Source organism: Lissotriton helveticus, chromosome 9 (assembly GCF_964261635.1).
Source record: "Lissotriton helveticus chromosome 9, aLisHel1.1, whole genome shotgun sequence".
Classification (NCBI taxonomy): Eukaryota; Metazoa; Chordata; class Amphibia; order Caudata; family Salamandridae; genus Lissotriton; species Lissotriton helveticus.
The window spans coordinates 600,220,803-600,248,272 of NC_136070.1; the positions used below are offsets into that span (position 1 = coordinate 600,220,803).

The 27,470-nt window shown below is 42.2% G+C and overlaps 1 protein-coding gene across 1 annotated transcript in view; it reads left to right on the plus strand.

The window, feature by feature from the left end:
* The first annotated feature begins 900 nt into the window (after positions 1-900).
* The window catches only part of LOC144781657 (uncharacterized), a 67,387-nt gene continuing 40,817 nt past the window's right edge, over positions 901-27,470 (plus strand). The window contains exons 1-4 of the mRNA XM_078660622.1: positions 901-1,116; positions 4,696-4,822; positions 17,468-17,557; positions 23,306-23,407. Coding sequence (XP_078516748.1) covers positions 1,075-1,116; positions 4,696-4,822; positions 17,468-17,557; positions 23,306-23,407 — 361 coding nt within the window. The 5' untranslated portion in view covers positions 901-1,074. The remainder of the gene's footprint in view (positions 1,117-4,695; positions 4,823-17,467; positions 17,558-23,305; positions 23,408-27,470) is intronic.

Consider the following 27,470-nt stretch of genomic DNA (forward strand, 5'->3'; position numbering starts at 1 on the left):
TAGTGTAAAAAGCACTTTAGTGCATTTTTTTCTTTTGCATGTTACACACACACATGTCCTTTGGACATGTGTGTGCGCAACACCTGTTCAAATGTGCATTTAAGGGGTGCTACAGGGTGTCCTTTGGACACCCCTGGCACCCTTTAAATCGCTATCTTATTTGCGAGTAGCAAATTGCTAATCGCAAATAAGGAATACTCCCCATTCATTCCTATGGGCCTTTCGGCCCATAGGAATGATTGGGGAGTTATTCCTTATTTGCGAATAGCAATTTGCTACTCGCAAATAAGGAATGTGTAGGAATCGCTATTTATTTAGCAATTCCTACATGAATACCGTTTTGCGAGTCCTTAATAGCGATTCGCTATGAATCGCTATTAGGGGCTCGCAAAACGGGTGAATGATGAATCAGGCTGTTACCCCTTCCAAATTGCGAATTCGCAATTAAAAATAAATCATGCATTGCATTTAAGAATTCGCAAAATTGCGATTTCTGAAATGCAATCGCAATTTAAGAAATCGCAAATAAATTGCGATTTCTTAAATTGCGAAAAAGCAAAAAAGTTTAATGCATCCCAAAACAATGAATTGCATTTGCAAACGGCCGAATTTTGCGATTCGCACCGTTTAAGAATGCAATTCACTTTGATGCATCTAGGCATAGGTGTCTCCCAAGGCGCACTGCGTGTGCTAAGAAGCTAAAAGCTATCTCTTCCCAATTAGTGAAGAGGCGGTGTAAACGAATGCACCCACTCATCTGCATATAGTGTATCTCCACGGAGCAGGTCATCTGTATTAAAGGTACACTGAGCATAGGCACTGAGGTAGTGTTTCTGCGCGCGTACTTATCGTTCTCTGATGTCCCACACTGAGCATGCGCAAGTGAGCAGTGTACAGGGTTACAGCAACATCCTGTTGATACACCCATTGACCAATCTTTTTTTCACGAGCGTGTGTCTTTGAGTGCAGTAGTTGTGGGGGTATTCATCGGTACCGTCGCCGCCCTCCTGCAGGTTCTTTATTAGAAATACTTTAAAAGAGGGCCTGTGTGCTTTACTAGGGGGAGTGTGTACCATGAAGAATAGAAAAGGAAGTCCCCACCAGGGTTCAGATAAGGTAAGTTGTGACGTATAACGATGGATCTTATTGGTCGCAGAGGACTCTCCTTGTATGAACAATAACACAGTCCATCACTTTTTTTAAAATAAATGTTATTTTAGCTATCTCCCGCCAACTTTACATCCATTTCGTTGCAAGTTACCAGGGAAACGAAATCATTTCCACCCTTTTCTCCAGATCTCTCTCTCTTAGGAGTTTCTTAATATGGGCATCACTCATACACCCAAGGTTCACAATTCCTGACTGCATCGGTTTGCGTGAAAAGTTAATTTCTTTAACAGAATGTGATGAATATTTCAAAACAACACGTGTTACTTCTGTTCCTCCCAATGTCACCGTGGAACCTATTTTTTGTAAAGGTTTAAACAAAATACAAAGAAACAATGATGCTCTAATTTAGAGAATTTTAAGAAACACGAATGGATGTTTTTGTCTGAATTTCGGTTGGTTGCAGTTTTAGTTACATTTCTAAATTGTGGTCCCCCAGTATTTTTTTTACTTCACTGTATAAAAGTCTACCCCACTTTGATATTCCCGTAATGTTATTCTAGTTCATTTTGGTTTTATATGTGAGGGGTGAAAGCAGAAAGGACAAATAAAGAAGTCACATGACCGGTGTTTGTCTTATAATCTGATTAGTGTCACCCCACAGTGGGATTTGGAAACAAAGCTAAATATGAAATTCAAATATATGTGACACTGGAAATCCATTGGCATATTATGACACAAATCTAGTTCTGTCCGTTACAGACGATCTACAAGGCTGTATATTAAGTGGAGATTTCACGAATACAATTCATACATTACATTTCACATTTTTAGGCACAGGGACCTTAAGTGATTTGCCATGGTTTTTAGGTCTCGTCCTTTACCATTCCGAAGGAATGGGAAATGGCGAGAATTCAAGTGCTCGAACTGATTGTCAAACCACCGCATTTTTTCGTGGCGTTTTCTTAAAGTGCACGTGGCCACAGGCACGCGCTTTTGGCCCATACACTTTCATGGCCATCTGTTCCTCAATGTCCCTCCCACCCTTCGTTTGATCTTGCCGCGAGTTCAGGCTAATGGCCCTGCCCCCTCCCCCAGCACAGAGCGCGCATCGCGGCCGCACAGCACATCAAAGGGCTTCTCCCAGCGTGTGCTGTGCGGCTTCTCCTCCCCTAATTATGTGGCCGGCCGTACTTGTGTTTCCCGGCCGCTTCCCGGCCGCTCTTGTATTTAATTAGCAGCAGCAGCATTTCTCCTGCGCCAGGCCACATCAAAGGCTCTGTGCCACTTTCACCCACACAGCAACACTTACAGACACGCAACGCCACTCACACCCACGCAAGCCCACTATCATCCACGCAACACCACACTCACCCACGCAACGCCACTCACACACGCAACGCAACTCATCCACGCAACGCCACTCACACACGCAACGCCACTCACACACGCAACGCCACTCACCCACGCAACGCCACTCACCCACGCAACACAATTTACCCACGCAACGCCACTCACACACGCAACGCCACTCACACACGCAACGCCACTCACACACGCAACGCCACTCACACACGCAACGCCACACACACGCCACGCCACTCACACACGCAACGCCACTCACACACGCAACGCCACTCACACACGCAACGCCACTCACACATTGTGGGTGCAGATTGTGGGTGCAGATTCAGAGTGCAGATTGTGGGTGCAGATTGTGGGTGCAGATTGTGGGTGCAGATTGTGGGTGCAGATTCAGGGTGCAGATTCAGGGTGCAGATTCAGGGTGCAGATTCAGGGTGCAGATTGTGGGTGCAGATTGTGGGTGCAGATTGTGGGTGCAGATTGTGGGTGCAGATTGTGGGTGCAGATTCAGAGTGCAGATTCAGAGTGCAGATTCAGAGTGCAGATTCAGGGTGCAGATTCAGGGTGCAGATTCAGGGTGCAGATTCAGGGTGCAGATTGTGGGTGTAGATTGTGGGTGCAGATTGTGGGTGCAGATTGTGGGTGCAGATTGTGGGTGCAGATTGTGGGTGCAGATTCAGAGTGCAGATTCAGAGTGCAGATTCAGAGAAAACTCAGCAGCACCACCACCATTGCAATGCAATAGGTCTCGTTTTAACGCAAATTTAAGCTATAGGCCTTGTAAATGACAAAGCCTTTTATTTATGTTCCAAAAACCAGAACGCAAAAATAAAGGGCATTATCATTTACAATGCTAATAGTTCAGACTCGCGTTATTGCGAGACCTATTGCATTTCCAATGCTTGTTTGCCATGCTGTTGATTTCTCACCGAAGCAAGTGTTTTCAACACCGAGAGGAGCCATATTGGAGCAGAACTTTTCCAGAAATTCTACAAAAGGAGCACTATAGATTCCCCTGTGAATGCATGAATAGCTCAACAAGTCTTTATTTTTAGGTCGAGCCTAGCCAACGCATGCGCTGCTTTTTGAGCCATGCTGTATTAGAGAATGGGTTTGAAGCCCCGCCCACTCTCCGCCCATATTTGTCATTGGCTAGTGTCATTGTCCTTCTAAATGATGGCATCTGATTCGTTAATAGGATTGTTAGTCCCTCCTTAGTACCGCCTTGTCTTCATTTGTAACCTCCCATGAGGACTGGCCCTTTTACTTCGGTTGTTACACAGTGCGTCTTATTTAGTTTGTAAGCACTATTTTCTTTGAGGGTTTCTCGTACCGCAGGCACTACATGCTTTCCTGCAAATTTCAGCATGCCATGCACGCTTTCACTGTGCGCTTTTACAAAAATAAACATTTGTTTGTCAACTTGACAAACAAATGCATTTTTGGGTAAATGCGCCCCATACCATGCTTTCAGTTTAATAGCGGCCACGGACCTTTCTTTAGGCACGGCTTTTCTAAAGAAAGGGGCATGGCCTCTATTAACTGAAAGTGCAGCATGAGGCGCTTGTAAACAATAAGCATTTGTAATGCAATAAATCTCGCATTTTAGAAACTTTGACCTATTGGTATTGTAAATGACAATACCTTTTATTATTGCAGTTTTTTTTTTAACACGGATAAACGGCATTGTCTTTAACAATGCCAATAGTTTAAAATCTTGCAATTGTGACACCTATTGCATTGGAAATGCTTGTTTTCTATGTGCCCTGAAACTTGTAGTTCTGCATTGATGGTGGCATGATCCGAACCACACGTCCCAAAGTAAAAAGAAAATATTAAGACTGGATGAGCTTCTCGCATATTTTCAGATTCGGATTCTAAGCAATTAACAGAGTTTTGATAATTTTTTAAATGGAGGGAGTTGTGAGAGAGGTATTTTTTTAAAGGGAATATGGGAGAACCTGTCTTTTCCTTTTCCTTAAGGTAAGGCTAGTTAATGATTTAAGAGAGGGCTGCTTTCCAAGGCATGAGTAGAGTGAGAGTTCTGACAGAGGGAAGGTTTGCATGTTTGTCTTTAGAGCTGGATCTCAAATGTAAACTTAGCATAACACGTGCTGACATGGCCATAAAAATGACTAAATAAACCTTTATACAGGTGTCCTCGTACCTGACAGAGTAATGTATGATGTTGATGCATCTGTGATGTACTCCTTTTTGTTCAAGGTGCCAGCCACATTTTGCGATGTTGCCGCCTGTTTCTCCGAAGAGGAGTGGAAGCTTTTACACCACTGGCAGAAGGAACTTTATAAGAGTGTGATGAAGCAAATACACCAAGCCTTCAGTTCTCTGGGTGAAGTAACAATGACTCTTTATGTTCCAAAGTACATAATGTATGACTAGAGCGTCCTCATACAATCAATTTCCGAGAAATGTTATGGTGTATGTCATTTTCTTTCTGATAGGAATTGGGTAACTTGTAAGTCTATTACAAGGTCACGTTTCTCACAGAGACATTATTCTATTAATACATTTAGATTTTAAAATTTAGAGTTGAAACCGCTGATATTTTATGAAGAGCTAACAGATATAGCATTTTTTGGTGCATGTTAATGGGGAAGCCTAGCAATAGCACAGTAAAGTTGCTATACTTCTTTGTGACATGTAGCAAAAGCTGCTACCTCTAAATTGCAGTGGCGGTTGGCCGTCACAAGCACATCTCTACAGTTGTTGGCTCCATTCACTTGCTTCCGATTCACCCATGAATTATCTTAGCCCATCAAGCTTGTAATGGCCAATGTCCTGTGAATCGAAGAGCAAAACTCTTGAATGCATGCGCTAAGACAGCAGCTGCAATCTTCCATTGGTTATCTGTTGTAGGATCCCAAGTTAACTCAGTAGGGAACTGGCGGCCGGTTAATATTACGCCTCTTTTTTAAAATCACAACTCTTGAACAGACCTATTGCTTACTATATAAGCAGGGAACACTCTGGGTCTGCCCCTTTCTACCATTGCCTTTGTTCATCCAGTCTCTTTCAGACATTGGCTTATGACTTTTTTATTCACTTTTTGACTCAGCCCAATGGAGTAATATCTTTCACCTAATGCTATTGGCTGTTTGGGTGTTTCTTTCCGCGTCCACTCAAATGATTGTTCTGAACTGCATAAATGACTAATTTACAACTATAACCCTCTCTGTCCACTCGAGCTTGCCTTAACATGCTAACGCTACTAGGGTTCGCTCATAAAACCTAGACCTAATGGTGTTCCTAATGCATTTTGAAATAGACCCTAAGACTCTGGAAAAAATTGCCAGCCTATTCAGATTGACTGAGAACCTTGGTCATTAAGATGTTGCTGTAAATGACCCAATTACCTAGTATCTAACATGGCTTTATTATGTGTATTGCTCAGTTTTTTTTATCACCGCCTAGTTGAAAGTTGATCTTAACAAAACCAGGGACGTCGATTAGGGGTCGCCTGGGGTTGCAACTGTGACCCCTAGCACTGCCCTGGTGACCCCTGACCTAAGAGGTCTCTAAAGGAGTACCAGTAACAGAAGTTAGATTGTGCTCTAATGAGCCTTTTACAACTTTTTATCCCGCAGTAAATGGGGACGTTTGGCTATGATAAATACATTCAGTAGTGAAACTCTGAACACTGCTTGAAAATAAAACGATGCCACCTTTCCTGAACTGGGGGGCACAACAATGGCCACCGGGCCTGGCAGTTGAGAGACAAAAGAAAGCGTTAACGACCAGGGGAACATAGGCACACATCAGATAGGTGAGGTGTGTGAGTGTGTGTGTGTGTGTGTGTACAAAAGAGACACCTGAGGGAAAGGAGAATAGGTTAGAGGCAGTTGAGAAAAAGACAGTTTCAAGGTACAGAGTGGGCTAGTAGGAGAGAGGTATAAGAGAAGCAATGGTGGGGGATAGCTCAGCGAGAGAAAGATACATGTGAAAGACAGAGAGAGGAGTAATGAGGTTAACAGGATAGAAAGAATAGCTTAGAGGTCTGGGAATGGACAAATGGACATTGATTAGCAGGGCTCGAAAATTCCACTCGACCGCTCGCATAGTCGGCCTAAATTTAACAAGGTCAAGCTGTTTTTAGGTCCTACTCGCCCTTTCTGGCGAGTAGGAAAACAAGCCAACTTTTGTCCTCTGTCTGTGAAAACGGAGCAAATGTGATAAGATTACCAGATTTAAAGGCATTTTTATTGCTCACATAGTTAATGAGCAATAAAGATGCCTTTAAATCTTGTTATCTTGTCACATTTGCTCCGCTTTCACAGAGGGGGGTCAAGTAGGTTGCAATTAGGTCGAGGAAATTTTTTAAGGTACTAGTCCTGCAGGACTATTACAATTTTTTTGATTTTTCGAGCCTTGATTAGGGGTTACCACTGGTCGCAGTTGCCACTCCTAGATTGCCCTTTGCAGCTTCTGGCACTGCGTTTGCTATCCCCTGGTCTCTGACCTGATAACATCAGTGGCAAAAACACAGAGCAGTCACCATTTTGGGCGACAGTGCTCCTCCCTCCTTGTTTTCTGTCCATTTTTATTATTGTATCAATAATGAATTATAGTTTATTATTCACTATCAGTGTAATTAAAATGGAGCACAGGGGCTGTAACAGGACATTCTCTGACAGCCGAGGTAAGTTAAATAAAATTAGTTTAAATGTATGTTGTGTCCATTGGAGAAGGTGAGAGTGTGTTTGTGTGAGAAAGAGAGCATGTGTAAGTATGAGAGTGTTTGTTTCTATGTAGGTGCATGCTTGTGTTTGTGGGAGTGAAAGTGAGTGTGAGTGAGGGAGAATAAATGAGAATGAACGTGAAGCGTGTTAGAGAGAGTGAGAGTGTGAATGAGAATGAATGTAAGTGAGTGAAAATTCGCGGTAAGGAGTGGCAATGAATGAACGTAACTATGAGTGAGAATTAATGAGTGAGAACAAGTGAAAAGAGTGAATAAAGGGGAATTCAAGTGCTTTTGACAGGGAATGTGTGAGTGAGAGTAATGACGTGAGTGGGTGTACTCAAAGGAGGGAGAACAAGTGAGTCAGAGGGAGTGATGTTAAGACTGAGTGAAAAAGAACATGTGAGTGAGAGTAAGAGGGAGTGGAAAAGGCTTAGTGAGACTTTATGAGCGAGTCTGAGTTTGTAAAATTACGAGTGAGTGAGGATGAGTGAAAGCAAGTGATTGCGAATGAATGAGTTTGAGTGAGTGAATGTATGTGAGCTTGAGAGAGAATGTGGTGTTATGCTTGCTAGTCTGCAGTTGGCTGTGGCATACAGAAGGCAATTCTTGGCATTTTAGAGGCAACCACTGCAGAGGGCTAGTGTTTGTATACTAAATACAATTCTTAGCATGATAGGCACCTGTGACAAAATACCGGCATTGCCATTCTAGAAGTAATACTTGGCATTTGGGGACACCCATGGGAAAAGCCTGGCACTGGCATGCTGGAGCAAATTCTTTGGCATGGGGGACCCATGCCACAAGGCTGAGATTGGCACACTGGCGGTCATTCTTGGCAGAAAGGAGCACAATTGTGGCTTATTGGAGAGGAGGCAACCAAAATGCTGGCCCTGACATACTAGAGGTAATGTTTAATATAGAAGGCACCCCCGATAGATGGAGAGCACTAATGACAAAATTCCGGCACTGTAATATTGGATGTCGTTTTTGGCATAAGAGGGCACCCATGATGAAATGCACATTTTTAAACACATTGCTGCTATGTTTCATTATTGTGAATATATAAAAAAGTATGTTTTTGAATAAAACCTTAAAATAATTTAGGCTTCCGGTACAGTTCTGTGTTTTGTAGCACTAAGGAGCAAGGTTCCCCTGGTATTATTTATCGACACCCTAATAGAGGTGGTATCTAAAATAAACTGTTTTGTTACATTAGTAATGCTGCTATTATGGAACTTCAGCAATGTCAATTATTGTAATTTATTCAAGATCATGTGAGATCGCTTTGTGGGAATATTTAGAGTCAAAGGTCATTGTGATATCACTTCTGTGGTATCATTCAGATCAAAGGGTGTGTGATGTCACTTCCGCTACCCTTTACATTTTGGTAAATAAATGTTTTTCTAGCAAGCGCGTCAAGAATTTTCTGTTCTATTAAGGACACAGAGGCGAGGATTATGCTTCTCTTTCTTTATTAATACAATTACAGCATTCAATTGAAAAAATGAAAGCTTTAAACTACATATGCCATGAGCCTTTAGCCCAATGTCTCCAAAAATCAGTTTATAACAGTCTCCAAATATAATCTCTTGAAACTTGTGTCCGTCCTCTTCCTTTATGAAAATCATAACTTTAACTGCGCATGAACCAACAGCAACTTTACACCAACAGGCGCATCCAAACATGACACTCCATAGGCGAACCTTTCAAGTGAGATTCTGTCAGATGGATCTCCAGCCGCTCACGCTCCAACAGCTTCTCTGCTGGTTTATTATCTGCACCTGTCATGAGGAAAAAAGAATTGTAACACCAAAGCTCTCCAAAAGAGGAATCTGAAATCAAAAGCTGGGTCACACAAAATAATATCAAATTAAAATCGGATGTTAACAATATAAACAGTTCTGTATATTCAACATAATCTCAACCATAACACTGGGTGGGATAATCCTCGCCTCTGTGTCCATAATAGAACTGAGAATTCTGGGCGCTTTAGTTAGCATTTTTTTATTCTATGTCAGTATAAGACAAGACAAGACATGCAACATGAATTTGTCTTGGTGTATTTAGATATCTGAAAGGAAACCCCGTAGGAGTAAATCCTCTACTTGTTATATCCAATGCCTAGAAGAAATGAGGCATAACTTTGCTGATAACTATTTCCTCAAAAGATCTTTGTCTGCCGGCCAAGCCCTTAAAAAATATTTCAGTTGAGGGGGTCGAACAAGCCTGATAGCCCTGAAAATTTTACAGATTAACGGATGCTCACCTACAGGTCTGCCATCAACACCAGGATTTCCCACTGAAATAGCAGACCGAAAATTGTTCACTATGTGATAGGCTAAACCTTGAGTAGCCAGTTCCGAAAGCAAATTAGTGATTACTGGTATAGTGGCCCCCAGGGGATCAATGTCCTGTTCACCACACGAATTAATCATAGCCTGGTCCGAAACTCCCGGCACCTACTATGTCTCCTGAAATCCTCCATGCCATAAGCAACAAGTCGCCCTGAACCACTAGTGGGTGTAGGAGTTCCAGCAGAGCACAAGACTGCGTCATCGCCATCAGAAACCACGACTGAACCGTCTTAAGAGGGGGTCACAAAAATCAGTTCCTCAGAGGGAACGCATAATGCAACTTCCCCAACTAAGACTGGAGAAAGGCATCAAAACTCGCTGCTTGTGGATCTGGCCTCCAAGTGTAAAACGTTGGAAGCTGATTATTCTGGTCAGAGGCAAACAAGTCCACTCTGAAGACGCAAGGGTGAAGACTCCAATTGCTGGAATCTCAGACAAACCAAGAGTTCTAGTCCACCACCACATTCGCATGACCTGGAATGTAATCCACAATCACCGATAGCAGGCGGTGGCGATCCGACCGCCAAATGTCCCTGTGACACCCCGCTATGTTAATATGGCGAAGGGCACCGCAGCCGCTTTTCCGCCGGTCGGATTGCCAGCTGGGCGGAAAATGCAGTCCATATTATGATGCATAAGGAAAAAGGCATTTCCATGGCGGTGATGCTGCCATAGAAAGGCAGGCGGTCTTTGACACTGGTGGCCCGTTGCGGGCCCCCAGGGTGTTGGGGGGTAGAGGGTGCACTTGGGGGTTACCTATGGTACCCCCCTTCATTGGCAGACACAAAGTGGAAGGCACCGCGCAGTGCCTGTCACGTTGTGCATGCTAATGCACAACATGCATATTGTGCTTTGCGGCGGGTGCTGCTGACAGCACCACATGCCGCAGTGCATAATATGCAGGATGCGACCGTCAGGGTGGCGGGCGCATCCTAATAGGCATTGCAGGACCGCCGCAACTCTGGCGGTCGGTCCCGTTTACCGTTACGGTGGCGGGCGGATTGGGCCCCCATGTGTTCCGAGTAAGATAGACCGTTCTACAGATGTTACATCTTGAGGCACTGTAAATCCCGATAATGAAGGGGACTGTGAAATATGGCCTGAATCAATGAGGCCGGAAGCCCACCAACCTGGCCAAAGTCCTCAATGATATAGTCTGCAAGGTAAAGGCTTTCCTTAACTCCTTGATTGATGTAATATTTGCAAGGAGCAGTTTGAGCTGCACCAGAACTTAGTCAACTTATAACCCTAGGAACTCCAGTCTCAAAGTCTTGCAGAAGATGAATGCCCACCCATCTTGAGATGGTGATGCAACACCCAAGAATTGAAGTGCTTGAGGTTGAGAACCAGACGCAAATCATCACCCCTTTTCTGCACCAGAAATATGGTGCTCACAAATCCCAGGGAAAGAGGAAGAGAGGGCGCTATCACCTTCTTGTTAATCAGGTTTTGAACCCTGGTATCGATAAAGAGACTCTCTGACTGGAGAAAAAAGGAGAGGGGAGGAATGGATTCCTGAGATGGAGTGGTGTAAAAATCTATTTTGAAGCTTTGCACTGTTTCCCAGGGATTGTGACTGATCGCCCGCTGATTGTGTAGAAGTACTGAACTCTTCCCCTCAATGCAACTTCTGAACAAGAAATGGGATTTAACTGTAAAGGCAGTTTCGCTTGCTGTGCTACCACCACAGTGGCCACCGCTGTTGGAGGGTCCTTGCCCACCTCAATGTTGTAGGGGTGGAAGTTGGAAGATCCCAATAGGATGCACTGCCTCTGGAAGCATAGCCCCTGGAGAAGGTCTGGGGGTAACCACGGTCTGGCACTCAACCCCTGAAGGGCCTGGCCCAGGCAAAAAAGGCCATGGTGTAAAACCTTTTTGATATTAGATTGAGCTTTATCCAAAGTGGAACAAATGGCATCCTACTTGCCCAGATCTTTGACAAATCTGTTGCCAAATAGAAGGCAATTCTCTGAAGGACTTGCCTCTGAAGAGGCCAGTTCGGTCAACTTAGGGTCTATCAATACAGATTTGCAGCACTCAGCTGATACCGCAGTTTGGGTTGCCCAGCAGACAAAGTGCACACTGGGATCCTTCCAGTAAAATGTTTGATCCACCGTGGCATTGGAGTCATTGGCCTGAACCGTTAGCTCCAAACTTTTGGTTAGAGGCCCAGAGAGGTCTAACAGCTTGTCCTGATAGTTGTGCCAGCCCAGGTCAATCCCTTTATTTGGGTTCCTTTGCAAATTGTTAATTATCATCACCATGTTGGGATGTAATTCAGGAGTGTCTACGGCTTTGCTCGTAAGTGATGGTTGAGTGCATTCAGAACGTAAGGTATTGCGCACCTCTTTCTTGAATTCTTTTCGCAGGTGAGTCTGCCACCTCAGGGCAGGGCACCCAGTCAGTTGATTGCAGATAAATAATGTCAACATGATCAAAGAGGAGGTTACGAGGGCGATTGTCCGGTGTGGCGTCATCAACATGCCGATATTTGTATTTGTGTTTCACCGGTTGCAATTCTCCTTGGGAATGCTCCGACTCGGATTGGTAAGATGAGTAGGAGGAAGAGTCTTCACGGGAGCGGCCCTGGCCCAGATTGTCCGGCACCGAAGAGGCCCTATATTGATGGTCTAGGTGAACTGAGGAGGACCTCTGTGCCCCTGCCTGCATCGAGGGCTGTCCCACCAGACCCTTACTCAGTCTACCAGTGTTTGCGGTGTTCAGATTCAAGAGGGTGGTTTATCCCCCAATGAGCCAATGGTAAACTCTCATCTGCCATAATTAATGAGAGCTTGTGGAAATGGATTTAGTTCCCAAACCAATGCTCTATTCACGGAGTCTTGCACATGGGTGTCCAGCGCCTCTACCAACCTTTTATCCATCTGATTTTCATAAGGGACAAATTTATAGGCCCCAAAGGACTCATCCTCATCACAATAATGGGCCATAATGGTGTATTACAACAACAAAGAATTAAACAGTATATAATAGTCACCGTAGGAAGTTAACGGGGGGAGGGGCCCCACAGGTGAATCTATGAAGGCAGAGTTTACTGCTTGTGCCAGCCGTTATATTGTATAAGGTGGAGGGAACCACCTGCATTACTCCTCTATGGCATGCCCTACATGTATTTTTATCACCCCGCCGTGCTTTGTAGGGCTAGCGTGGCGTCAAATCGGCAGCTCATGCATGTTTTCCCAAAGCTGCCCGAATTAATTCCCATCAATCGCGACTAAACGGGCCTGCGTGTGCTCATGATCAAAAGAGTACTACGTCCTCCTCCTAGAGCCCACCCATGCACCAACAAGCCTTGCTCCCGCTCCACTACTGGCATCAATCAATGAAACGAGGGTCGGGTCCCTCTGAAAAAGGGGTGCAATGGCCGCGTTGTAAATGAGTGCTGCGCTATTGCAATCAAAGCACATAAAGTGAGTATATATATATATATATCTCCAAGCTCAGAACTTCGTTGTATTTCCATGAACAAAGCAGAAGCACTCCGTGGTGGGCGGTCAAAGTTATTTTAATCCAGCAACAAAGTGTGCACAGATGCGTTTCGGACATCTAGTCCTTTGTCAGTGTTTCAACATAGCGTGTGTGAGTGGTAAGTGGTAAGAAACTGCCGTGAACAAGAACTTTGGTTCGAAACGCGTAGGCAAACACAGTTTTGAATAAAGAACTTTAAACTACTACCTAATGGAGTGCCTTCATTGAAATTCTTTGTGGAAAAAATTAAACGGGATACTGCCCTGATCCCGGTGACGGCACCAACTGAGCAGTGCTCCTCTTGTATCAGGACAATTTGTGGAAGAATATATATATATACACACATATATATATATAAAATCACTTACCTGAATGCTGCTGCAGCAGCAAAGAAAGAGAAGGAGGATGGACCCAGGTTTCAAGAGTTTACGGAGACTGTTCTACACTGATTTGTGGAGACATTGGACTAAAGGTTCACAGGATATTTTGTTTAAAGCTTTTATTCTTTTAATTGGCTGCTGTATTTTTATCAGTAAAGAAAGAGAAGCCGAATCCGAAGCCTCCGGTCCTGACATAGAATCGACGTCCATGAACAAGACCTAAAAAACAAAAAAAAAGAAGATGCGTTTAAATGGAAAGAATGGGTACCAAAGGATAGTAATTTCTAATCTGAAAGAATGGTGCAAGTGTGGGCCTGACAAATAGTCACTTGGTCGTTGTTTAGCAGCAACACTGGCAATTCCAATTCTGGGGCTGGTGCCATAAAAGAATAACTATGGTAAATAACTTCCTCTGTTCTGTCTATGTGTTCAGAGCAATATTTGCTGCAGCCTTGTTTTTGGAGAGGTGGTCGGAGGCAGTGCGTTTTTGAACATTAGATTATTTTAGCATAAAGACTTGTCTCAACTTTGGACCCCCTTCATTCCGTTCAGGTCAACTGTTTCAAGCATACACATGCAAGGTATTTCCAAAATCTGAACTCGAAAGTATGAAGTAGTGAGCTAATGATTCTGGATCGGAGGTCAACAGTAGGATGTAAAGATCTCTAAACTGTACTAACTGTCTGGACTGCCATGTTATTAGTGGTGTCAAATAGAAATCTGAGATTTTAGACCTTCAACATGGAAAGTGCAAAAATCCCAGTTGAGACATAAACTCACTCTGCCTCTTCTCCATTTGACACTGCAAAAGCATGTGTCCTCCTACTAGCTTGGCAATTCATTTAAGTAGTCAAACATGTTATGCAGAATGAGCCTTATCTTTGTTGTCTTTAGTATACTGGAGGCTCAAAATGGCATGGCTTCTGTAAATTGATCAGGGAGAGACTGGCTGACATGCTGCTAGTGGAAGATACCCAAAAACAGAACTGGGCCTTGACTCTAACTCAGTCAGGCTGAGTCAAAATACTAAAGAGAACAAAACGGTTGCCAAAACTGAGACAATCTTCCATAAAGCCTTACACTGGACCTTTATGAACAAAACACAAACGTCTATTTTTTAGGTTACACCATCTAATGATTTATTCCACTTTTTTTGTTTTCATTTTGCAACAAACGAATTCATTGTAGAGTCTTATTGGTCCTGAGGAGAACCCCATTAGTTTACGGGTTCGAAACGCGTCGACCTGGTCCCAGGTCACATAAAAAGAGATTTTTGTTGTTCCTATTTTTCCAAATGAAAGATATCACAGCTTTATTCTGTCTGTGAATAGATAAAATAGGTTTCAAATTTCCTTCACAGTTGGTTTCATTCCTATGTTGATGTATATTGTTGTGTACATTGGGACTTGTATGTAGTGTGAGTGTGTTAAGTTTGAGAGTAGTGTGTATGAAGAGGGACTAAAAGTGTCAGGTGTAAATATTGTATATGTTGTATTGATTGTATGCTTATATTTGTTTGTATATAGCTTGTATTAATATTATGCACAATTAATTCGTGTTTTGCCAAATTTATGAAAACAAAAAAAGTGGAATAAATCATTAGATGGTGTAACCTAAAAAATAGACGTTTATGTTTTGTTCATAAAGGTCCAGTGTAAGACTTTATAGAAGATTGTCTCAGTTTTGGCAACCGTTTTGTTCTCTCTCGCTAGTGGAAGATAGCCCTCAGTATTAAAACAGCCATGTGTTTTGCATACTAGGGCCTTCATATCAAACAAAAAAGAAACTCTGCTTGTAGGTTGTTTCCATGGTGTGTTAATAGGCACTGCTCTCCAGGGGCAGGTGTACACTCAAAAAGTGGTGGTCTCAAGTCTTTTTGAGTGGATATTTTCACCCCCTTAGTCACAAGAGAGTGGTTATGGCGCCCACCATGACAAATGGCAATTCAGTGACAGCTTGCCTCTAAGGTTCCCTCCATGGTCCCCTCTACAAAGGCCAGAGTGCACTCTGGTCATGCAAAACCTGTCAAAGGGTCCCATCCACACTGCCAGGCTCTTCTTAAAAGCATGTGGTCTGTTTGGGGCAGTAGGACAGTGACCATCTACGGGGTGGGCCAATCTGTAGCTGCCTCATGAGTTGGCGCCCAACGAGCATCTCCTCCTCCTCCCAAAGTACAGAGTAGGCAGCAAAATGTAACAACCTCCTGGCTGGTTTACATTCAACAATCCCTCCCGCTCCTTCCAGATACCCAATGCGCATTGGCCTGTCAGCTGTTCTGTAATAGGAACACTCATTCAAAAAACCTAAGATTCCCTCATTTCTTGAGTAACAACCCAATGCCAATGAGGACACTATCCAGTATGAGTGAACTGGTGTGGGCTCTTTCTAGTACCATTGCAGAGCACTTCGATTCCCACTGTCCTATTGTCAGCTGTAGAAAACAAAGAATGAAAGAAATGTATTGGGCATTACAGAAATTGTTGCACTATGTGCAGATCACAACATGTGGTGAAAAAATACAACATTGCGTCAATTACTGGTTTCTTAAATTTTTTGTAAAGGGGTCAATCAATCAATCAATCCGAGTACTTGTAAAGGGCGCTACTTACCCGTGAGGGTCTCAAGGCGCTGAGGAGAGGGGGTGCCGCTACTGCTAGAAGAGCCAGGTCTTGAGGAGTCTTCTGAAGGCGAGTAGGTCTTGGGAAACCGTAGGTGGGTAGGGAGGATGTTCCAGGTCTTGGTGGCGAGGTAGGAGAAGGGTCCTAATATTCTCTTATGGTAAGAAAACAATGTATTATTTAAAGTATTATCTTTGCACTCACACAAAGGCAGACACATGTCCTGTGCTCCAGAGTCAGTTGGGCCATGTGGCAATTGATATGAGGCTGAAAGACATGATATAATGATACTGGTTGGTGTTGGCATGTAAAATGAGGCAATAATAAACTAAGTATTAGTAGACATTTTATTTTCAGAGACACAAATATCAAAGTGTTGGTCAATAGGTCAGTTATCTGTGTAATGTCAATTATAAACAAAAAGGAAGAATTCAGATAGTAATAAAAAAAAGATAAGACCAGATAGATACTCGGGTGAGTAAAGAGATCTGGTTAGAGGGCTCAGACCATTGAAAAAATGCACACTGGGGTTCAGATTTTATAAGAATGCACCTATTCATTCAATGGCTTATATATTACACTCTAGAATTTGTACAGAAACAAAATCGGAATATATTTCACCAGTGTCCAAGTTGTTCACGATGACGAACATGGAGTCACAGGGCAATGACTTGTTCAAAAGTACAGGCATACTTTTTTGTTTCTTCAATAAAAAAATTATAAAAAAAAAAAAAGAACAGGCATTCTGCAGTGATATATTTGCATTCATAAGTAATGGGATGGAAAAAGTGATATCAGATCCAATCCCAGTTCTACTGGAAAGCTCAAAAGACCTTGGCACAACCCTTATTGCTAGGTGTAGATGGTGCTAGTTCTTTGATTGCAGAACTGTGGAAAGCAAATGTCCCTCTCTTGTTTGTTATCCGGTCACAGAAAAGTAGAAAAGTATGCAAAAATGTATTAAAAAAGAATGCTTTTGCTACATATAAGTGGGAAACATTTTGGGGTCGGTACTAACCCATATGGATGTATTTAACTTACTTTTGATTTTTATTAATTCCCTTGCATCTAATACTATGACTTTTATGCTTTTCTAGAAAACAGATTCAAAAATAAATAAATCTAAATAAAAGGAGGACGATAATATTCTTGTTGTTCTTGGGTCCATCGACCTCAAAAGGCCAGACAGTGATACTGTATTTGGTATCACTGATACAGATCCCAAACCCATAGTTTCTACAGCTGCTGTGTGCACGGTTGGTGCATTAAAGGCAGGAGTGGCTGTGCTTCCCTAGCAGTGTAAATCTATAATTCCTCAGAATAATCTATTGGTAAAGAATTTCAGGTGATCCTGAAGCATGAACAGAAGGCGTATAAACCACTTTTCTGTGGTCATTCTATATTTGATCAATTTACAGTAGCATGTATTAACTAATGTTGCTTTTCCTTTCTTAACAGGTCCTCTCATTGCAACCTCAGTATTTTCATTGAGTCCTAAAGAAAAGGGAGATGCCTGCTCCAGGGACCTTCAGGACTTAAAGATACATGGTAGTATTTGCTTTTTCTAAAACAAAGTAGCAGAGCAGAATTGATCTCTCTTGATCTTAAAACAGTAGATGCATTGTTGGATCATATTTTTCCAAATACCTATATTGTCGACCTGCCATTTCAACAGGGTGCCAACTTTGGAAAGACTAAGGTGTGTTTCAAATTGTCATTACCATGAGTGCAAGCAGAAACTTTGGAATGGCATGTATGGGGTTCCAGTTAGTGTGGCTTATTCTCCCAATGTTTACCCTCAGAGTGGAAATTCTATTTATACTCCTCTGTATGCAATCCATGTACCCACTCCAGTCCATGAAATGGTCATCTTCTTACTCCACTCCCAAGCAGACTTCACGCCTTCACCTTTACATCACCTGCCAGGCTAGGTCTTTTACCTCCTGCCTTGCATTGGTACACTCCCCTGATTCCTGGATTGGATTCCTGCCAGTTGACATGGCAGTTACTACCAAGTGATGAGAGGTAAAAAAGGTACGGGAAAGGGATGTGACAAAATCAGTTGCACTTCAAACGAAAACAAGGATTTTAATTCTTGATTACTCATTTGGTACCAGATACTCTTCTGCTGACAAAGTTTGCATTAGGACAAAGATATAAACATGCACTTGCATGCAAAAAAACTCACATGTATACAGAGCAGCACTAGTTTTTTTACCATTATGGAAGACGATGTTGGATTGTAATTCAATCCAGATGCCTTCGGGAGTAACAGAAGTAATATTTAAAATGATTATGATATTGCCCATTGGGACCAAAATACAGTGGTCTATAACACCTTGTCTATGAAAAAGTGGCATTTTAAAGGCTTCTTAAGTTAAGGCGAACTGTGTTTGTGAAATGCACGTAAACTGGCTGTTAAAATAGCTAAATATGGTAAAATTTTATCTATCTTTGCAGCTCATCCAGTCCAGCCTGCCACAATTTCTTGCAGACTAACAAAATGTTAGCATGGACACAGTCATATATACAACACTGGTATTGTAAATGTTGTAGTAATCCCCCCTGTGGATATAGAAAAAAACTATCGCTAATGCTCCTGTACTCCTTAGTAAAGAGCAAAGTTTTCCACTAAACATGGAGCTAAGAGATACATAAGCTCTAATTACGATGTCGGGCAGATCGCCACCGACAGGCAGTCAATGGCGGTCCACCCAATATCCACAGCAAATTTTGATGCAGCTGGTTAGACCGCAGTGGTCGGGGGGGGGGGGTAAGACTGCTGCCTCTGACAGTATCCAAAAGCCCATCGGGGTAGCTGTCGGAATCCTGTCCCTACAATCGAGACGGTGCCTGCACCGTCATATGGATTAGTCTATGCCTTTCTGATTGCTTATTCATGGTGGTTCCACCGCCATCAAAAGGCAGACAGAAACAGACTTTGCGGGGAAGATGGCCCCTATCCCCCATGGGCAACAGCTAAGTAGCCCTGGGGGCACATGCACTGCATCTACACATCCATGTACCTGTGTACCCACATGGTGCCTGGTACCCAGTGCATGTATGTGCACAAAGCATTTTTTTCTACTGCGACTAGTGCTGCAGCCCTTTTCCTGGGCCGCAGCACAAGTCACAGTAGAAAAAAGCACTTTCCAGTCTGATCATATTAGGCTGGGGGTAATCGCCGACTCATTGTCGGACGGTCACCTGCCCAATACGATGGCGGTCGGTAGTCCGACCAACCGCCATCGTCATTAGGCCCTTAGGGGCACATGCATCAACATTGCTTTTTGCGATTCCTTAATTGCGAAAAATAAGGAATCGCAAATAAGGAATTGCAAAATGCAATGCATCAAGAAATCTTAATATTCCTTAATTGCGATTCGCAAATTGCGAGTCGCAATTAAGGAATACCTCCCCATTCATTCTTATGGGCTTAGAGGCCCATGGGAATGAATGGGAAGACATTCTCAATATGCGATTCTCAATTAGAGAATCGCAAATTGAGAATGCAATTTCAAGGGGGCAGGGGTGTCCAAAGGACACCCTGTTGCACCCCTGAAATTGATCTGTGCACATATGTTGCGCACAGACATGCCCTTAGGGCATGTGGGCGCGCAACATGAAACTTTGAAAAATGCACAAAAGTGCATTTTTCTAAGTTTTTGCAAATTACCATGAAGTTCAACTTCATGGTAATTTGCTACTCCTATTAGCGAAATCGCTATTTTTTTTTGTTTGATGCATTGCATTTAAGGAATCTCAATTTGGGATTCCTTAAATGCAATCTCAGTTTAAGGAATCTCAATTTAGAGATTCCTTAATTGCGATTTTTGCATTTGGGATGATGCATCCGAAATGCAAAAATACCGGTTGCAAAGATGCAGATTCTGAGAATCTGCCAGTTTGCGACCGCTTTTTTGCTTGATGCATCTGGGCCTTAGTGTCTACTAAGCAGATGGTACTATAATATTTGATTGACCTCCCATTGGCCTTCAGAGACCACTGAACGATTCCGTCAATGCTGTCAAGAAAAATTCTTAAAATTAAATATTCAGAAGACAAAACGTTTAGGATGAGAAATTTCAAGCTGAAGAACACTTTAAAGTTAGATGGAAAGGAATTGAAAGGTGTACACTGTTATGCATATCTAGGGATAAACTTTGCAAGCAATCTACCCATGGTCCACGCAAAAAGAATGGTTCCTTGTTCAAAAATGGCAGCTGGAGCTCTTCATAAAGTTGACAACGAAATCGGTAGAAGGTCAATTGAGATGTTAGTACATTCTGTTGAAGCAAAGCTTATATGCCTGTTGTTAAATGGCTCTGAAATGATTTCTTGGAAACGTGAAAATTCTTGCGAGAGTGGAGATGGCTTTTTGGTAAACTTGTTATCATTGTGGAAGGAGGCATCAACCTTTGCATTAAGATTAGAGTTAAGTATAAATTCCATGCAAAGGTTTTATCACATTTACATCGGGCAGACTTGAAAGTAGAAGGAACAGAATCGCATATAATAAAAAAGTCAGTCGGTGAAGAGTCACCAGGTCTTTTGCTTACAACTAGAACATGAATTTTGGAACACCTGGGACCTGAGGCGAAGAGTAGGTAGCTGTTAGGTTAGAAGATAGAGATAAAACTACTGATAAGAAACTCCAATATGGAGATTGGAATTGCATAGTATTGACAGCAAGTAGACCCATGCCCAGAAATATTTATTCATTATACAATCACAAGAGGTTAGATGCTAATGAGGAGGGTGGAGTGGCTCCATTCAGTAGAATTTGCTGGAAGTTGGACAAATACCTCTTATAATAAAGAGACTAAGCCAAATATGTATGCAAGTGTTGCAAACTCTTAGGCCCATCTTGTTTTTTGTCTGCTAAATAAACGTCCACAACAGTTAGTTTCAGTTTTTAGACACGTACAGATTCAAAGGTTAATGAAAAGCTGCTGTAGCTTTTAGTCCAGAAAGCCTGCTTTTTGTGATTTGGTGTAAATCGTTTCAGTACTTTTGGAGATATTAAGCACCAAAAGTGTTTGTATATCTGGACAGTTGGGTTTGAGAGACTCTTGTGGGAGCCTCTCGATCCAAATAAAAAATAGAGCTGTCTGATTGGCCCAGGGGGCTTCTTTACCCATGGGCCATCTAGATCGCTTCCGCAAGAGCAAGCCTCAGATTGGCTGCCTGCAACATGAGGAAACATGTTGCAGGCAGCCATTTTGGGACTCAGTGATTTAGTCACCTATCCTGCGATTAGTTAAAAAAAAAATTTAAGCGGACAGGTCCGGAATACCATGCCCTTCTAGGCCCTGTGTAGCCAAAATATTTTTTTTAAAGTTGCAGCCCCATTGGAGTGCCACGCGATTGTGGCTTTTAAAACAAAGCAAAATAAATTAACACCCGCCAGCCATGTCATTTTTATGAAATACTGGGAAGGAGGCATGTGGCCCACCTTCCCAAGCCACAGATGGGTCCCAGGGTCCCCATTCCCGGGGCCAGGTTTATGATAAAAGGGGATGGGACATGCTTACTTCCTTCTGGAACCTTAAGAGGTCCAACAGACCCCACCCCCTGGGGCCAAACACATTAGTTTTAAGGAAGGGGCCACGCAGCACCTCTCCCGGAGTCCAAATGGGCCCCTGGGGCACTATCCCTTGGGTCAAACAGTAACTAGAGGGGAAGGGAACACGTTTCACCACTTCCCTGAGACCCCATCCCTCGTGCAGGCTCTTTACCATGCGGGAGCTGGCTTGAGCTGCGGGGGCTTCCTCTGCAGCCCCATCTGTATGTTTTGTGAGAGCCCCAAGTGCATTTAGAGAATTAAGGGGTCCCGGGGCCTCTTAATGCTCGGGAGGGGGGACCAAGCGCCACATCTCCTATAATTAATTTATGCTATTTAGGTTATAATTAAAGTATGGCCTCGAGGGATAGGGTCTTCGAGGCTTGGGAAGGGGGGCTATGCACCCCCTGCCCTCTATTTAAAGTATGACCGTGGGGGATGGGGACCCATTTAGGATAGCGGAGGGATTCCACTCCCTCCCGAATAATAATATATTTTTTGTGCCTCCGGGGAGGAGACGCCAGGGCCAATAGTGGGCTTGGGGAGGGGGACTGCATGGCAGGTCCTGTGACCAACCCTACGTAGCACGTTGATGATGGCAGTGCTTGTTTGGTGTTTTGGATTTACGTATGGTAATAAAATATTACTGTATGTTAAAAAACACCTAGAAAGTCAGTGAAAAAAAACAAAGGTTTAAGTGACGTTATAGTTAGGTGAAACTTTCAATACCAATGTAAAGTTTAAAACTTAAAAAGTCACTGAAATTCACCAGTTATAGTTATCTCTAGTAACTATAACTTATGCCCTCGCCATGCACTTCTAATTACCTCCCCTATTACATCACTCATGACACGTTCTATGACACTGTTGATAACATCACTGCAATATCTGAAATTACATCTTTGATCACAAGATTGTGCATGGCGGGGGTGAGAGTTATAGTTACCATAAGGCACGAGTTATAGTTAGTAGAGATAACAATAACTGGTGAATTTCAGTATATTTTGTTAGTTTAAAACGGTGCTTAATGCAGTACTTTGGCACTCACATTTTTGTCTAACGAAAGCGTCACTGTAACATTTAATTTTTTCAGTGAAAATAATATGTAGACAAAGAAATGTGAGGATTGGGTAAAGTTTTAAAGATTGATCTGATGTAATAGAATAAGCATGAATATTGTAAATGTTTATCTTAATAGTTTAGATGTATGAAGTGAATTTTAAAATTTCAACACTGTAATGGCTGTTAGTGTTTGTATGTCCACTTTGTTGGCATGTAACAAACATAAAATAAATTGAAATTGAAGCTTGTAACTTTACTAGCATGCAGAAGGAAAGTGATTTCTAGGAGTGTGGAGTTTTGGTCCTGATTTCCAATTGTCTGTGAAGAAGGGACAGTGTGTACATTGTCTCATGATTTGCCTGCCATGTCTATACATTAATTGATACAAATATTACCATAACTTCCAATTGTTTACCACTATTGAATGTGATGCACGTCTGTTCCTTCCAGTCTACGTCTGCAGTTCCATTGTCTATATGCAACTATAGTACTAATTATGTGTTTATAATTACTTGAGTGTACCTTCTTTTTTCCTCTTTACAATTGTACGTTTTTTGTGTGGCTGGTTATTGGTGATGGGCTTGCAGTGTTTATGTTAAATAAATTAATTAGCTATTTGAATACAAATTCATGCTGTGGAAAGTGAAAATACATTATTTTCTTTTTCATAGAACTTTTTGCCGCTGAACCTGAAGTGTTATTCATGCCAAATCAACATTTAAAGGATGCTAAGAATGCAGTTGAAATGGAAAACTTTGGGGATCCTGACACAGGTCGGAAATAATTGACAATGACGTATTTATTTTGATTTTGAAAATCAAATTGCAAATCATCCACCTATCTGTGTTATTGAGTTCCCGGGCCTCATGAGCTAACCTCACTCCAATTACTACTCAGACTCTTTAATTATTTCTGCTCAAACCTAGCAATTCACATTCTATAGTTTTCCCACCAGTTTTGATGAATTTTGGAGGACAGTCCATTACAGAGACTTCAATATGTATGGTTTCCGTGAAATAGGAGGTAAATTTCGTTTTGTAAATAGCATTCCCAACAGCACTTTTATGCTTTTGAATACATAATTTAATTTTATGTATTCTTATACTGTCGTATGTGACTGCAAGGAAAAGTGCTGCAGTTAGTGAACTGTTTTTGTACGCTGAGTGATCTTAAACTCAACGTACATTTTTTGCTAATTTTTTGTCTGGCTGCATACCGAGCAGTGTCCACAGGGACAATGACTCTTCACTGATGGTGTCCCTGATATTAGAAGGCAAGTTTAACCATACATACATAAACACTGACTTTTCGGCATAATATAAATGGAACATTCCCCATAACGATAGTCACTCCGGGTCATAACTCCCAAATAACAATTAAGGCATATTTTATAGTCTCTTTAGTCTTCGTAGTGTGGTCATGGGACTTGTCGATGGCGAGGGCTTAGGAGTAGTTAAAAAGAGGGGGTAAACAATCAGGCATCACAATCCACAATCAATGCACCAGAATGAAAGTACCAAACGTCCTTAAGTTGTGAAATAAGACATCAGGCACCACAAGTGCTAGACAGCACTTACCAATATGGGATATGTGAACAGCAGTTGAACAATTTAACTATTGTTGCAAGAACAAAGGCCATTTCATAGTCCACCTATGGTTGTGAAAAAATGTATTCTTTTCATGTTTCACTCTTACGGTCGCCAGTAAAAATAGTGAAGCTTCACATTCTTGATTTTCTGGTGCTCCTGTCTCTTTTGATGTGGGACTTGAGTCATATTTGGGAATCTGCATTTTTGCACCCTTCCAACGAAGATCCAATCTTCTCACTTTTGTTTTAAGTTTCATTGCCGTTTGTCTGGGATTAGTGTATGTCCACCTGAACATTTCCATAGCCTTGCTGAGGGCCTTATGGCCTTCCTAAGATCTATGTTAGAATCACCATCAGCCGTCACTACTTCGTTGTGCAACTAGCTCTTCAGCAAACTCTTCAAGCCTCTGATTCATCAGCGGGGAACTAACCTAGTGTCCTCGGGCAAGGGGCTTTCCCCTCATTTCCAGGAGTTCACTTTGGGACTCCAGGAAAGACAATAAGATTGGTTAAAATAATTTCTCTGGTCCACCACCTCTCTCTGCCTTCCTCTCATGCCTACAGAGTTATGTAAATTCCCCCAGCTTACTCATTACAACCCTCGCTATTTGTTATTGTCTCCAGTACATCCTACAATAACAAAATCTTATTTTCAATCTGTTGGCAGCTTTGCTGCCTGCAAGTCTTTAAGCACAGACATCACTGCCAGCTCTCCTTGGGATACGCCTGAGGCCAACGCCGCACCCATCTCAGAGTCAGTCTCATGACATTCACTGGTGGACAATGCTTTCTGTGTGAAGAAATCTTTCTTTTCTCTTTGAGTCTTTAGTTTCCGTTCCTTTCAGAAACATTTTCTCCAAGTGTCCGTCCACTCCCACCTGGTACAAAGAATCAGGAGTTTTCTCTGGTCCAAATAACTTAACCCAGCATAGAAATGTGTGCTAGACTCCAAAGACCGTTGCTCTGTGGGAGAGAAAACTGCTCTCACCAAAGATCCTCCATCTGCATTGCCCTCCACATGCTGATATCCCATGAGGATCTGCCTATTCTAGTCTAGGTTGCATCCTTCCCTTAGGAGTTGGACTTCTGCCACCATCTTCATGAATATGCAGCCCAGTTAGAGGGGATAGAAAACCTCCAAATCCCCAGATGAGTGTGGACCCACTGTCCATGAGCAGGATCTCCTGATGGACTTCCCATTCCTCCATCAATATCCACTGCTAACCCGCTACACCACCACCACAGTGCAGGAGCGTAACTCAAGTGAAGGGAGCTTTGTGGGAAGTGAAGCTCCATTGGATCTGCCCTGTGTCCCTATTTCTAAACTCATGGATTAACTGACAAGGAATTTCAAATTTACTTATTTAGCTCTCAAATTTGGTCATCTCTTGACTGCAACACAAGTCTGCAGGAGTAAGGGTTCGAATGGAGCTTTTTCTCCAGTTCCAAAATTCTTCAGTGTCAATCAGTGGGTTCCTTTATTCTGGTGGCTATGAGTTAAAGTGGAAACTGCTGTAATTCTGTCCTCCACTACCCTTCATTCAAGCCGAAAGGATTGTCCATGTTGTTATTTCTAGCTCTAGAAAATATGTTTAACCCATACAAACAACAATATTTTTACAATGATGGGGATACATATATTTCTTAAAAAGAGGTAATGCACAATTACACATTCTGCAAAATAGATGAAACACAGAGCAGCTTTGAGGTCCACACATAGTGTCACCAATAATGTGTGAGGAGACAGATAAAAATCCGGTATTATCATTGATTTAAAGGCAGTCTAACAACACTTGGTGATCCCAGGGAGAATAATTTGTGGGTAAGAACTTGGTTGCATCCTCTGTCCCATACAAGACACTTTGAGTTATCTCAAATTGTCTACTTTTTTCAGAAAGTGGCCTTTCTTTTCCAGCAGAGATTGCGGTAAACATGATGACAGAGGGGATCAATATTTCCCAACTCCCAGATATACAGGAAGGAAGGACCGCACTTGAGGGCAGTGGCCAATTTACAATATTTATTCCTGGTGACTGAAACGTGTTGGGTGTTTTATTTTTGTGCCTGATCGTTGTTTGTGGAATAAATATTGCAGATTGGCAGCTGGCCTAGAGTGCGTTCTTTCCATTTCCTAGATAACTGGGAGATAATGGAATTAATTTGGCATGTATATATATTTTTTCTTCTGATTGACAGCTGAGTGAAGGATAGAAGAGCCATTACTCATACTGCCTGGAAGAGATATCTCCAAGTCAATGATAAGAAATGTAAAAAACATTTGTACAGCCCCATAAGTATACCGAGCTTAACAGAAATCTGTCAAAGTATTCCAAAATGTCTGTACCATAAGTAAACATATTGAGCTGTGTTTTTATTTGAGTACATGAATGAATGATGACAATACTTCATAAACTGCGATGTTATTCTACTGAGAAGTTACTAGCACATCCAATTAACTGAGGGGAAAGCACCTTTGAGATATACATTTAAACCTAATGGCAAATAACTTGCAGGCCTAACGTTAAGCTACTTCAAAAGAATACCTATACTTTATACCAAGCAAACCCAAGAATGTATTGAAGTTAAATAATGCAATTATTTCCCAGTACCGGTTTTTATCAGCAATTTCTAAGCATATCTTTTCAATGACAATGTTTATTGACAGTAGAGTAATTCGGTGTATAAGTATTTATTCTGATGATTATTAATGTAGAACTTGTAGAAGTGGGTTTAGCATACATAGATGTATTTATTAGTTAAGCATAGTTTTTAAATTCTTAATGGTGCTTGTATTACTTACATATTAAATATTATTTTTTAATTACATAGTATAGCTAACTGTTGTTTTTGCGAGTATTTCTACTCAACACCAACATGTTAGATCCACAGCACACAGAAGTTAGTCTTGGGGTAGATGGAAGCATATGCTTCATATATCTAAATTACACTGTCAGTTTACAAGCACGTACATGTATATGGTATTACCCTAAGTCTAGTTCTACCTCAATCAATCAATGAATCAGGGCTTTATAGAGTGCGCTACTCACCTGTGAGGGTCTCAATGTGCGGGTTTGCAGCTCTGGTTCAGTCGAAGAGTCATGTCTTGAGGTTCTTCCTGAAGGTGTGCAGGGTCGGGGAGCGTCTGATGTTAGCTGGGAGCTCGTTCTTGACTGCAAAGATTCTGGTAGATTCACCTGAGATGATTGAGACAATGAGACCTCCTTTCCTCTCAGCTACCTCCATGCCAA